Source organism: Lolium rigidum, chromosome 3 (assembly GCF_022539505.1).
Source record: "Lolium rigidum isolate FL_2022 chromosome 3, APGP_CSIRO_Lrig_0.1, whole genome shotgun sequence".
NCBI lineage: Eukaryota > Viridiplantae > Streptophyta > Magnoliopsida > Poales > Poaceae > Lolium > Lolium rigidum.
In genome coordinates this window covers 261,676,882-261,690,734 of record NC_061510.1, presented here as the reverse complement: position 1 = coordinate 261,690,734, position 13,853 = coordinate 261,676,882, and the positions used below count along the sequence as shown (strand labels likewise).

The following is a 13,853-nucleotide window of genomic DNA, read 5'->3' as shown; positions in this document are numbered from 1 at the left end:
TGTTCTTTGTAGTAAAATTAAAAGGAAACATGATGAAATAAGTAAAGTGAATGCAAGTAAACTAATTTTTTTGTGTTTTTGATATAGCAAACAAGATAGCAAATAAAGTAGAACTAGCAACTAATTTTTTTGTGTTTTGATATAATGCAGCAAACAAAGTAGTAAATAAAGTAAAGCAAGACAAAAACAAAGTAAAGAGATTGAGAAGTGGAGACTCCCCTTGCAGCGTGTCTTGATCTCCCCGGCAACGGCGCCAGAAAAAGAGCTTGATGGCGTGTATTTCACACGTTCGTTGGGCAACCCCAAGAGGAAGGTATGATGCGCACGGCAGCAAGTTTTCCCTCGAGAAAGAAACCAAGGTTTATCGAACCGGGAGGAGCCAAGAAGCACGTTGAAGGTTGATGGCGGCGGGATGTAGTGCGGCGCAACACCGGAGATTCCGGCGCCAACGTGGAACCTGCACAACACAACCAAGCTACTTTGCCCCAACGAAACGGTGAGGTTGTCAATCTCACCGACTTCGTCGTAACAAAGGATTAACCGTATTGTGTGGAAGATGATTGTTTGCGAGAGAAAACAGTAGAAACAAGTATTGCGGTAGATTGTATTTCGAGTAAAGAGAATTGGACCGGGGTCCACAGTTCACTAGAGGTGTCTCTCCCATAAGACGAACAGCATGTTGGGTGAACAAATTACGGTTGGGCAATTGACAAATAAAGAGAGCATGACAATGCACATACATATCATGATGAGTATAGTGAGATTTAATTGGGCATTACGACAAAGTACATAGACCGCCATCCAACTGCATCTATGCCTAAAAAGTCCACCTTCAGAGTTATCATCCGAACCCCCTCCGATATTAAGTTGCAAAGCAACGGACAATTGCATTAAGTATGGTGCGTAATGTAATCAACAACTACATCCTTAGACATAGCATCAATGTTTTATCCCTAGTGGCAACAGACACAACACAACCTTAGAACTTTCGTCACTCGTCCCGAGTGTCAATGCGAGCATGAACCCACTATCGAGCATAAGTACTCCCTCTTGGAGTTAAAAGCATCTACTTGGCCGAGAGCATCTACTAATAACGGAGAGCATGCAAGATCATAAACAACACATAAGCATAACTTTGATAATCAACATAACAAGTATTCTCTATTCATCGGATCCCAACAAACGCAACATATAGAATTACATATAGATGATCTTGATCATGATAGGCAGCTCACAAGATCCGACAATGATAGCACAATGGGGAGAAGACAACCATCTAGCTACCGCTATGGACCCATAGTCCGGGGGTAGACTACTCACTCATCACTCCGGAGGCGACCATGGCGGTGTAGAGTCCTCCGGGAGATGATTCCCCTCTCCGGCGGGGTGCCGGAGGCGATCTCCGGGATCCCCCGAGATGGGATCGGCGGCGACGGCGTCTCGGTAATGTTTTCCGTATCGTGGCTCTCGGTACCGGGGGTTTCGTCACGGAGGCTATTTGTAGGCGGAAGGGCAGGTCAAGAGGCGGCACGGGGGCCCAAACCACGGGCCGGCGCGGCCGGGGGTGGGGCCGCGCCGCCCTAGGGTTTGGCGCCCCGTGGCCCCTCTTCGTCTCTCCTTCGGACTTCCGGAAGCTTCGTGAGAAAATAGGCCTCCGGGCTTTTATTTCGTCCAATTCCGAGAATATTTCTTTACTAGGATTTCGAAACCAAAAACAGGTAGAAAACAGAATCGGCACTTCGGCATCTTGTTAATAGGTTAGTTCCAGAAAATGCACGAATATGATATAAAGTGTGCATAAAACATGTAGATAACATCAATAATGTGGCATGGAACACAAGAAATTATCGATACGTTGGAAACGTATCAGTAGACAAAAGTTTTCGTACGTAACTAAACTGCAGTGCATGCTATCGTTGCCCTTCACCTCCATGCCAAGATCCGTGCTAAGTTGGTTCAATTTCTTTTTAAATAAGCATCTTTCTTTTTTAGTGGCCCAATGACTGCATCCGGGTCTGGCTCTCCATCAGTCCGGCAGCATCACTCTGAGGCTTGCAGAGTAGAGCCGTTGGGCTTGTCCGTTTCTGTCGGAGCCATTGGCTTTGGCATTTTCCTCTGGGAATCGCATTTATTTCCGTCGTCGTGGCCCTCTCATCCCCGCCTCCCCGCCCTCCACCCCCACCCCCACCCCCACCCCGCACATCGATCCGCGATCTGCCATGGTTCCCGGTGACTGGCGGCGCTCCGGCAGATCCCTGCTTCGCGGATTCCTGTGTTGGCCTGCCGTTCCGCCTCCCTCCACCTACCCCGAGCATCCATCCCCGAAGATCTGACCGAACCGGCGAGCCCTCCACTTCCCGGCGGCAGGCGGCCGGCTGCGCCCCGCAGGCCCCTGCATCGAGCGGATCTCCGTGGCGCCTTGCCGTTTCTCTCAGCGCCCACCTCCTGCGCCATCCCCTCCTCCCTCTCCTCCGCGCCTTCATCCCTCGACCTGCCACTCATCCCGGCCCAGTCCGGTTGCCGGCGGCGCCCCGTTCCTGCGGCAGCAGTCTGTTCGTTCTCTCAGCGCCCTGCCGTTTCTCTTAACGCCCACCTCCTGCGCCATCCCCTCCTCCCTCTTCTCCGCGTCTCCATCCCCTCAACCTGCCACTCATCCCTGCCCAGTCCGGTTAACGGCGGCGCCGCGTTCCTGCGGCAGGAGTCGGTCCCAAGGGCGACGGAACATCGCCGTGGAAGAAGAGCTGACTCCCGAGCTAGATTTACCTGCGAAATCAAAGGTTCCCTTTGCATGCTTTTGTGAATCCCCTTCTGTTTATTTGCATTTTTTCTGCTTGTATCTAAGGATTTTTTCAGCGTTAATCTAATATATTGATATGCCCCTCAGCCAGACCATCTGATTTGCCTGCCGTTTGATGTTTCCTGGCAGGCACCGTCATCAATCGATGACCTTGTTCATGGCCAGCAAGGGAACAACGCGGGGAGTTTTCAGGACGCGTCCTCTGGAAGGGGTTTCCCAATGCTGCCCTGCCCACGGTGTGGTGCTTCTCCATTGACATGGGGAGTGTGCGAGAACGTCAAGAACGCTGGGAAGGAGTTCTTCAAGTGCTGCAGGAACTTATTCTTGTTCCTTTTTTAGTCGTGACTTCTGAACTCTGCATAGTCACGTTAGTTGGAAATTTTATTGTTCATAGCAGTTTTACACCGTTTATTAGCTGGAGTAGGGTCCTACGTGTCGCCGAGTATGTTGTTAGGAAGAAGTGTTTCAGGTTCATCAACAACATGATTTCAATCTGGATTCTAAAAGCACTCAAACAGATGGTGTATGATAAATCAAAATATACGATGGAAACGCACCATGTTTATAGTTGGCGTATGTATTTCATCTAAAAACAGCATGTACGGACCGTTTTGGGATTCATTTTCTATCTAATTGTACACCCGACATTGTCAAGTAAATTATTCAGCACCGGCATTTAATCAAGCCTGCATAGTTTTTGTGATCAAGTGTTAGTATCAGTCAAGCGAATCGATAGGTGCAAACACATTACCTGAACAGCGCCCTCCCTTATTGAGGTATTTATAGCACCATCCAATATATACATTGACTTCTGCATTTTTTAAATGTGAAATCAGTATACTGTAAAGGTTTAGGTATTATCATGTGAAATTGTCCTGGCATTTTTTCATTTCTCTGCAGGAATTTTCACCATGCAGGTTCTTCATATGGAAGGAGACATATATTGAGGACCTGAGGTCATCGGGGATAATGGCAGCAGATCCATCTGGTGTTTTTGAAGGCCAGATTGAGTCTGTACCTGCTGTGGCGTTACCATCATCAGACAGCAGATCAATCTGGCGTTTTTTTCACTTTGCAGGGAAAAGTTTTTTAGTTTGGGTAATGTAGTTTATAATAAGGCAACAGGATTGGTGCATTTTAGCTTGTGAGTCTTTGCTGTCAGTTTGTTCTTTAAACATCTATCAGTGTCATGCATCACTAATGTTAATGACGTCCTTCTGAACCTGAACCATTAGGCGCTGTTCCAGCGGATGGTTTTTCAGCTAGTGATAGCTAGTGTTTTATAATTTGGTTTTGGCTCTTGTTTAAATGATCCTTAAGAGGATTATGCCGTTCCAGCGGATGGTTTTTCAGCTAGTGATAGCTAGTGTTTTATAATTTGGTTTTGGCTCTTATTTAAATGATCCTTAAGAGGATTATGCCAATCTGGAGGCAGTGAATGGAGAACGGCCTCGAGTGTCAAGCCGGAGTCAAAATGGAACTAGATGGTTGATGTTAGGGATGAAAACGAGATGTGACCCCCTTTTATTTCAGTGGCTAAACAACAGGCTCTACTGTACATTATTGTGAATATTATCTAGGCATTCAGGTCTATTGACCACCAGACAGATCTCTAAGTTATACATTTTTCCTTAGCTCCTGTCATTTAGGCTTGTACTACTTTTTGCAAGGTTGCCTCTGGTTGCGGGCAATGAACTTTCTTGCGTTTTCTACTGGCAAAATCCAGTTTCCTTGATGTGACGTAACGTGTGTGTAACGGCTGATTTTCTTGAAGAAACAGCGTTGCGATACAGCAGGTACAACGGGGTGCATTTTTCAGTGTCTAAAGAAGGATATGCCTACTGCAAATAGAGAAATCTATGAAATAATTTCAATAATAAACACCGGCTAATGTAGGTGCGTACCGATAGAACATAGAACAAATAGCCATAATGATTAACGATGAAATATATTCGAGGTACCGATTGACTTATAATGAAGGTGCGGTTGACCTCCGCATAAGTACCGAATGTTAGTTTGGAGATGTACTACTTACATTGACTTTTACATGCTTTTTGAGCGTTCATGTTTACCGATAGAACTTAGTTTCGGTAGCCTGGTAACTAGCGTTGAAATATATTCAAGGTACTGATAACCTTATAATGAAGGAGCGGCTAAGCTCGACGTAGGTCCTTGTAAAGCAATCCAAACCCCTAATTACTAAGTGCCGAATGGTAGGTTAGAGGGGTACGACTTACATTGACTTTTATGAGCTTTTTATATCAGTACTAATAGCCCATGTAAAAAATGGTACGACCTACCTAGGCGTATGTGATTTTACAACATTTTCAAGACTCAAAATCCTAAGTACCAAATGTTCTGTCGGTGGGGTACAACATAATCCTAAGGTAGGTACCGGGGTACGACTGCTCTGCTTCATCGATAGACACTAGAACTGTTCCCCCTAGCGATATGCATTGAAATATATCCACGGTACCGATAGCCCTATAATGAAGGTGCTGCTGACCTCGACGTAGGTACCGGATGATTTGTCTGCGGGGTACGACATAATCCTAAAGGTAGGTGTTGTTGTACGAGCGTTCCTATTTACCGATAGAACTTAGATCCGGTAGCCCTGGCGACTAGCGTTGATATTTTTTCGAGGTACCGATATCCTTATAATAAAGAAGCGGCTGAGCTCAATGTAGGTGATTGTAGAGCAATCAAAAAGCCTAATTACTAAGTATCGAAAGTTAGGTTGGAGGTGTACGACGAACATTGACTTTTACATGCTTTTTGTATTGTACAAAGGGCCCATATGAAAAAGGTATGACCTCCCTGGGCGTAGGTGATTGTACAACATTTTCAAGAATAAAAACCCCAAGTACCGAGTGTTCCGTCAGCGGGGTACGTCATAATCCTAAGGTAGGTACCGGGTATGACTAATCTGTTTTCATCGATAGAACCTAGAAGTGGTACTCTAGCGATGTGCGTTGAAATATATCCAAGGTACTGATTGATTTATAATGAGGGTGCGGCTGACCTCCGCATAGGTACTTGCTGAGCACTCCAAACCCCAAAATAGTGCGTCTAGGTACCGAATGATCTGTCAGCAGGGTACGACAAATCTTAAGATAGATGCTGATGTACGAGCCTTCCTATTTACCGGTACTAGCATTGATATACATTCGAGGTACCGATAGCCTAATTACTAAGCACCGAATGTTAGGTTAGAGGGGTACGACTTGCATTGAATTTTACGTGCTTTTTGTATCGGTACTAATAGCCCGGTAATTACGTTGAAATATATTAGAGGTACTGATAGTCTTATAATGAAGGAGAGGCTGAGCTCGACGTAGGTGCTTGTAGAGCAATCCAAACCCCTAATTAGTGAGGAGTTGGAACATAGAATCGGTACCCCTGGTGATGTGCGTTGGAACATATCCAAGTTACCGATACACTTATAATGAAGGTGTGGCTGACCTCGGTGTAGGTACTTGTAAAGCAATCCAAACACCAAAATAGTGCGTCTAGGTACTGAATGATCCATCGGCGGGGTGCGGCATAATCTTAAGGTAGGTGCTGATGTATAAGCGTTCATGTTTACCGATAGAATTTTGATCCGGTAGCCTGGCAACTAGCGTTGATATATATTCGAGGTACCGATAGACTTATAATGAAGGAGAGCACCTAAGGTAGGTACCGGGGTACGACTGTTCTGCTTCATCGATAGACACTAGAACCGTTCCCCCTAGCGATATGCGTTGAATTCCCCCTAGCGATATGTGTTGAAATATATCCGCGGTACCGATAGCCCTATAATGAAGGTACGGAATGACCTCGGCGTAGGTACCGAATGATCCTAAAGGTAAGTGTTGTTGTACGAGTGTTCTTATTTACCGATAGAACTTAGATCCGGTAGCCCTAGCGACTAGCGTTGAAATATATTCGATGTACCGATATCCTTATAATAAAGAAGCGACTGAGCTCGATGTAGGTGCTTGTAGAGAAATCCAAACGCCTAATTACTAAGTACCGAAAGTTAGATTGGAGGTGTATGACTTACATTGACTTTTACATGTTTTTTTTATCGTACTAAGGGCCCATATGGAAATAGTACGACCTCCCTGGGCACAGGTGATTGTACAACATTTTCAAAACTAAAAATCCCAAGTACCAAATGTTATATCGGCAGGGTACGTCATAATCCTAAGGTAGGTACCGTGGTACGACTATTCTGTTTTCATCGATAGAACAGAGAACAGGTACCATGGCGATGTGTGTTGAAATATATCCAAGGTACCGATTGACTTATAGTGAAGGTGCGGCTGACCTCCGCATAGGTACTTGTAGAGCATTCCAAACCCCAAAATAGTGTGTCTAGGTACCGAATGATATGTCAGCAAGGTACAACAAATTTAAGATACGTGCTGATGTACGAGTGTTCTTATTTACCGGTAGAACCTAGATCCGGTAGCCCTCGCAACTAGCGTTAAAATATATCGATGTACCGATAGCCTAAGTACTAAGTACCGAATGTTATGTTAGAGGGGTACGACTTGCATTGACTTTTATGATCTTGTTATATTGCACAAAGAAAACGTTAGGAGGGGCACATGTCTTCAACACATTGTTCATGCACTCATTTCTTTGGGTGCTACTCATCTTAGCACAGAAGCATTTTCTGAGGTAGGGCTTCGCCCACATACACTTGTTCAATGTACCCGTGGTCGACCAGATTGTATCTTGTCATGATATCAGACCACCCAGACTCGAATTCATCTACGGTCATGAGGTGAGAGTGAACAAAATAAATGTACCTCACATGAGCAACAAAATTCTTGCAGAGACTTATAGTCACTGGTATTTTCATACTTCCTTCCTCTTTTTTATGCCGAACCAGATCTCCCAGGAATATGTGTTATAAAACTCATATGCCTCCACTTCTGAATCAAACTGCAAGCCAACATACGGAGCAAAAACTGAATGGCCTGCACTCCCAACTGCTTGCTTCAGTGCCGCCTCCAATGCATCGTCAGTACCGTCTTTCTTCGATCAGACGGATAGCCGCCCCGTTGCGTCCTCTGAAGACAACATACAAGCAACGTTGAGTAGATCTTACCGATCAACTGTGTTTCTTATTTTGCATGAGGTGTCACATGAATTACAAGAAAGCTGAAAGATCTAGCATAATTACCTTTGGCGCATCCCAGGTCCCAGAGGAAAGTAGTACACTTTCTTGGCATCACCTTGTGACAGTATGCTACCTACAACGCCTTTTATTTGCACCGGCTGTGACAAAGATTGCTCGTTTTTGATGATTGTTATTGAGATGAGGTGTCATATGGAGATCTGCAGAAATTCAGAATTAAAAGGAATTAGCATGGGAATGTTGTGGGTTTCTTTCTGCAGAACTATCCTAAAGGGGATTTTGCGATACTGAAACCGGAGGCGCAATGAGCAACAGCTGAACTAAATGCGACGGAGATGGATGGCAGAGAGTTGGGTAAAATGCCCAAATGGTGAATGCGTCGGAAGAAATGCCGCTAGATGGCAGGATTAGGACAGGGGATGCGAGAAAGGGAGGAGATCCGGTGTATGACCTTCGGCCGAGCGTAACGGCGTGCCGCCGCATGCCCCGTGCCAATCGGCCCGAGCTTCATCTCCCAAGGTTACCACGACGGCGCCGCCCGCCGAGAGTGAGGCCGGAGCCCTAGAAACGCGGAGAACGACGAGTGCCGTGTCTGACTCTTGGTCGCGCGTAACGGCGCGCCGTCGCATGACCCTTGCCCATCGACTCGAGCTTGGTCTCCCATGGCTACCACACCGGCGCCGGCCGTCGGAGAGAGTGGCAGGTACGTCTTGGAAGAGGACGGAGACTACTGGGCTTCCGGTACTTCTTTTTTTCGATTGATAGAGGCCTTCGGTACTCGGATCCAGGCGACCTAGATGCCCACTTCGGTACGGGCCAATTCAAGTTGGACATCCGAGAAAACGAAGGACCCGCACTCTGTATTTTGAATTGATCGCAAAACCGGCCCAACGCTCTGCACACGGCGATACATATAGGTGTATTTCAAATGCAAACCGAATCTTGCTCTCCCAATGCACACCAAAACAGCAACTAAATTCAAATTTTCTGCACACATCGGGTCCACGTGTGAGGACCAAGGAGAGAGAAAACCATTTCACTCCTTTTCTATGAGTCACACTTGAAACTAGAAAGAAAAAAGAAGTACTCAATCTCAAAGATATGGACGGCAATGATAAGCATGCATCTGGGTAAGGTGACGTACCAAAACCTCGTCCTATATATATATATATATATATATATATATATATATATATATAGGGTCGCACTATTCTAAAACAGGTGCTCAGACTATTATTCTGAGCATCTTTCCACTGTATATAGGGTGCGGGTACGATCCAGTGGAGAAAATCCACGAACTCAGTCCCCATGGCCCAAGCACGAACCCCACCTACCCACCCCGTACGACCACCAATCCCCCGCGCCGCTGGCCACCACACTGTCGGCCTAGAGGGCGCCCGCGCCGCTACTTGGAGGGCTGCGCGCCCCATCGTCGAGGACCTCCGCGGCGCCACCTACATACCCCTGCCGCTGCCTCGACGGCACAGCATCTCCGGCTTCCGCCTGCCATCAGTGAACAAGGCGCCTCTCCCCGTGCTCCCACGTCGCCGGTGGCCAGCCCCTCTGGAGCTTCTTCCCGTTCTCTGGCCACCCCGCCTCCCAACGCTCTCCCGCCGGCTCCACGAACCCGACGACGACCTGGTCTGCCTGCGCCGGTTCCGGCCAGCATCCCGGCGCTTTGCCGCATCCCCTCCACACAGATCCAGCGCCGGCGCCCAGGTGACCTCGCGCTGGTCGTCAATCCCTGGCGCCGGCATCTCCCATCGCCGCCCGGTGCCCTGCACCATGGGCCTCCTCCTCACGACCTCCCAACCGTTGCCTGCCGGACGCAAGCTCCAAACGCGGTAAAAATTTCCCGAGCGGCTGCAATTTTCCGCCCTTCTGCTCGTGTTCTCCTAGCGGCCAGCTTCTCCTCACCGGCGAGCCATGTTCCTTCTCATTTCCCTGCTTTCTTCCAACAGTGACCCGTCGTACGATCTCCTGCTACCGCTCTACACAGATCAAGGGCAGTACCGCAGTACAATATGTAACTTGTAAAAGTACAGCCCTGGGACTTCAAGAAATTCCCAGCCGCCGCGCTTGCACAGCTGCGGTGAAGCTCCGCTGGCACCCGCTGCTACATAAAAATCGAGCACCGCCGACCTGGGGTGTAGTTTCGTTAGTTTTCTGGTTTGCTGTTGACTTCGGATGCATCTGAAACGAAAAGAAAAGAGAGAAGAGAGCGTGTGGTGTTGCTGAGAAGATAAGACCACAAGGATAGAATAGGAAGAAACGTGTGGCTGAAAAAACAAGTTATAAGTTTTTTCACTGTAAAAAGCATCACTGATTTTTCTATTCAAAAGCACAGTGCACTCATTTAATGGCCTGTCTCTGTATGTACTATGTACCCGTAATCAAGTTTGTTAAAGTATTCTGCACAATAAGGTTACCATTTTGGTATCTATATTATTATATTAAATTTGGTCGTTGCTCACTCAACGCGTTTGATGGTCGTCATTGGAAGCATCATATACATCCAATCTAATCTCATGGTCCGCTTCGTCCGATTTAATTTCATTGCGAGTTACCCTCCTTCCCTTTGTCCACTCTCTCAGCATATCAATCACGATAGAAAATTAACAAACTTATTCCCTTTGTCACCACGATATTAAATGAAGGAAACAATCTCAAACATTTTAGGAAACAAATCAATCAAGTTGGAAAGATACCTTTATTTCCTAGAAAAGGAAATCTCTCTGGTGCTACTCGTACATGTTCAGGAAACAATCTTTGAGCACCACGCAGATCACTGATGTGCTTGCTAGCAGCTGCCATTCTCGATCACCGGCGTGAGGTCTCCATATGTCCCCTTGTTGCTTGCCACCGCTCATAAGTCGCCCACGGCCCTGCGATCCGACGGCTGCTGTCCCATGGCACCCCCCAGCTTGGACTACCGCTTCCAGAAATTCGCTCATAGAATTTAGGCATCAACTAATCTCGTTCCTGATGTTGAACTATCATTCAGTGAAATCATTAAGATCTGGAAAGTGCGGATTCTCTAAAGTTGAGGGTAGGGACAATGTAAAATTATTATTCCGAAAAGACGCGTGTTTAATATTTGAATACCACACTAGTCACAAAACATTGTCGGGCAGTACAACCACAAAAGCCAAGAAGTACAAGGATGTGTCGCAGAAAGTTCAGGTACTCCGATATTAAAACATTATATTTTTGGATATGCTATGAATTTATCATTCCAACACAAAAACAATTCGAACGTAGGATAAAAGGTCAAATAATTTAAAAATGAGAGAAAAATTGTTGGTCGAAATTTCAGCGTGAAAAAACCTCACTTAGAAGCCCATTGTTTTAACTTCCTCGTGGATAACACTCAGAAGTACAATCATTCAACACGAGCAGTACACCCACTTAATATAGGAAGTATAAGAAAACCGACAAAAAATCCAAATGTACCAAAAAAACAAAATATACCCGCGAGGAACTTCAAATACTTAAAGCTGGCTAGTACAACCATTCGACACAAGCAGTACACACACTTAATATAGGAAATACAGTAAAACCGACAAAATCCGAATGTACCAAAAACAAAAAAATCCAGCCACCAGCCAAAAGTACAAGTAGAAATACATAGAAGTACAAGCCGTGACTACATGAAGTAGAAGCGGTAACTACGGGAAGTACAAAGTGTTCAAATAAAATTTATCGGTTCTTCTAAAAATCTATTGTGAAAATAAAATGTAGAAAAAATCTTGTCATCCCCGGGCGAGTTCAAATACTTGACGCTGAGAAGTACAACCATTTGACACGAGCAATACACCAACTTAATATAGGCAGTACAAGAAAACTAGCAAAATCCAAATTTAGAAAAAAACAAAATAATAACGTCATCCACGAGGAAGTTCAAATACTTGACGATGAGATGTACAACCATTCGACACGAGCAGTACACCAACTTAATATAGGGAGTACAAGAAACCCGGCAAAATCCAAATGTAGAAAAAACAAAATAATAACATCATCCGCGAGGAAGTACAAGCTGTGATTCCGAGAAGAACAAGCAGAGACTACAGGAAGTACAAGCGGTAATTACATGAACTAAAAATATTCAAAGAATATACTCCCACATAAGTTCACATAGCAATGTTGTGAAGTTCGAATATTAAGATTCGGGAAGCGCGGAATCTTGTAAATAGAGTGTAGGGAGAATCTAAAATTATCATTTGGAAACACACATGTTTAGTATTTGTAAAACACACTAATATCAAAACATTTTCGAGAAGTACAACCACAAAGGCCACGAAGTATATGGACTTGTCGCGGGAAGTTCAGCTGCGCAAGAAGTATCAAAATGCGTGGTTGTGCTGAGCATTTTGTATGGTCGTGGACCTCAAACGGACGTCGTACAAGAAAATTATAGCCGTTCTACTGAAAACTTTCATGAAACCGCGCCGAGAAGTACAACCGCATTGAACGAAAAGTACAAGTTCATCTAAACGGAAGTTCAGTGCTCTGTTTTTACGGGACGGAAATCTTTTGTGCCAATCTCATCGATCTAATCACCGGTCACTACAATAATTGTCACCAAAAGCTTTAGATGATAGACTATGTGTCTAATTTCATTATCTACTGCATTTTACAATAAATAAATGGATCTAATCCATTAAATTCAAGTCGCTATCTTGCAAAATATACCAAAAAACATGATTTCAAAACTTGTAAAATTAGTTTTAAATTGTTTATATTTAGAAAAAAATGGTAGACATAAAAAAGATGTGCCTTTTTTTACACATTTCCAGCCGCATATCATTTCAGTTGTTTAAATATTCCACATGAAAATCGTGGGAAAAAAATCATTCGGTGCCCCACACATAAAACGGGCGGACAGTAATTCAAGTTGTTCTCTTAAACTGCAAGGAACTAGAAAAAACAATTGGAATAAGAAAAGTTGCGCCTAGTCCATAGCTTTCCAACGCCATATTATTTGCATCATTCCGACAAATGGTTGAAACAAATCATCCAAATTACTCTCCGCTCGTTGTTGAGTACGTCGGAATTTCGGTATTTTCAAAATTATTCAAAAACATGAAAAAGTTGAGCAATTTCATTCTCTATCCAACGATATATCATTTGCACAGTTTCGGTAAGCGATTCAAAAATAAAATGAAAATTTCATTTTCTATCCATAGAGAAGCGTTTTCGTATTTTCAAAATTAAATTTAAACCGTGCAAAATCTGCGAATGGTGCGAACATGAAAAAAGTTGGGGTTTTTCATTCTCTATCGAACGGTATATCATTTGTATAGTTCCAACAAATGGTTGAGAAACTCGATGTATAATTAGTGGCCTTGAAGAAACACGAAGTTCAGGTAAGTCCGTCAGAAAGTTAAACCCTGTTATATGGGGAGTTCAACCGTTCGACACGAGCAGTACAAGCACATATTATAGAAAGTACAAGAAAACTGACAAAATCCAAATGTAAAAAACAAAATAATCCCATCACCCAAGAGGAAATTGAAATAGTTGACGGAGAGAAGTACAACCATTGGACAACAGCAGTACACCCGCTTAATATAGGAAGTACAAGAAACTGAAATAATTCAAATGTAGGAAAAACAAAATAATCCCATCATCCATGATGAAGTACAAGGAGTTATTCCGAGTAGTACAAGCGGAGACTACAGAAAGTACAAGCAGTACTTACAGGAACTGCAAATTGTATAAAGAAAATACTCACACATAAGTTCACATATCAATGTTGGAAAGTTCAAATATTAAGATCCAGGAAGTGCAGGATATCTTAAATAGAAGCTAGGGAAAATCTTAAACTATCATTCCGAAACACATGTTTAATTATTGTAAAACACACTAGTATCGAAACATTCCCGGAAGTACAACCACGAGGGCCAAGAAGTACAAGGACATGTC

The 13,853-nt window shown here is 44.5% G+C and overlaps 1 protein-coding gene across 1 annotated transcript; it reads left to right on the top strand.

Annotated features, from left to right (window-relative positions):
• The first annotated feature begins 2,219 nt into the window (after positions 1 to 2,219).
• On the top strand, positions 2,220 to 4,019 carry LOC124696450 (CREB-regulated transcription coactivator 1-like). The gene is made up of 3 exons (XM_047229181.1): positions 2,220 to 2,229; positions 2,368 to 2,777; positions 2,927 to 4,019. Exons 1-3 carry the CDS (start codon positions 2,220 to 2,222, stop codon positions 3,134 to 3,136), a joined length of 630 nt encoding a protein of 209 aa, XP_047085137.1. The 3' UTR covers positions 3,137 to 4,019.
• The last annotated feature ends 9,834 nt before the right edge of the window (positions 4,020 to 13,853 follow it).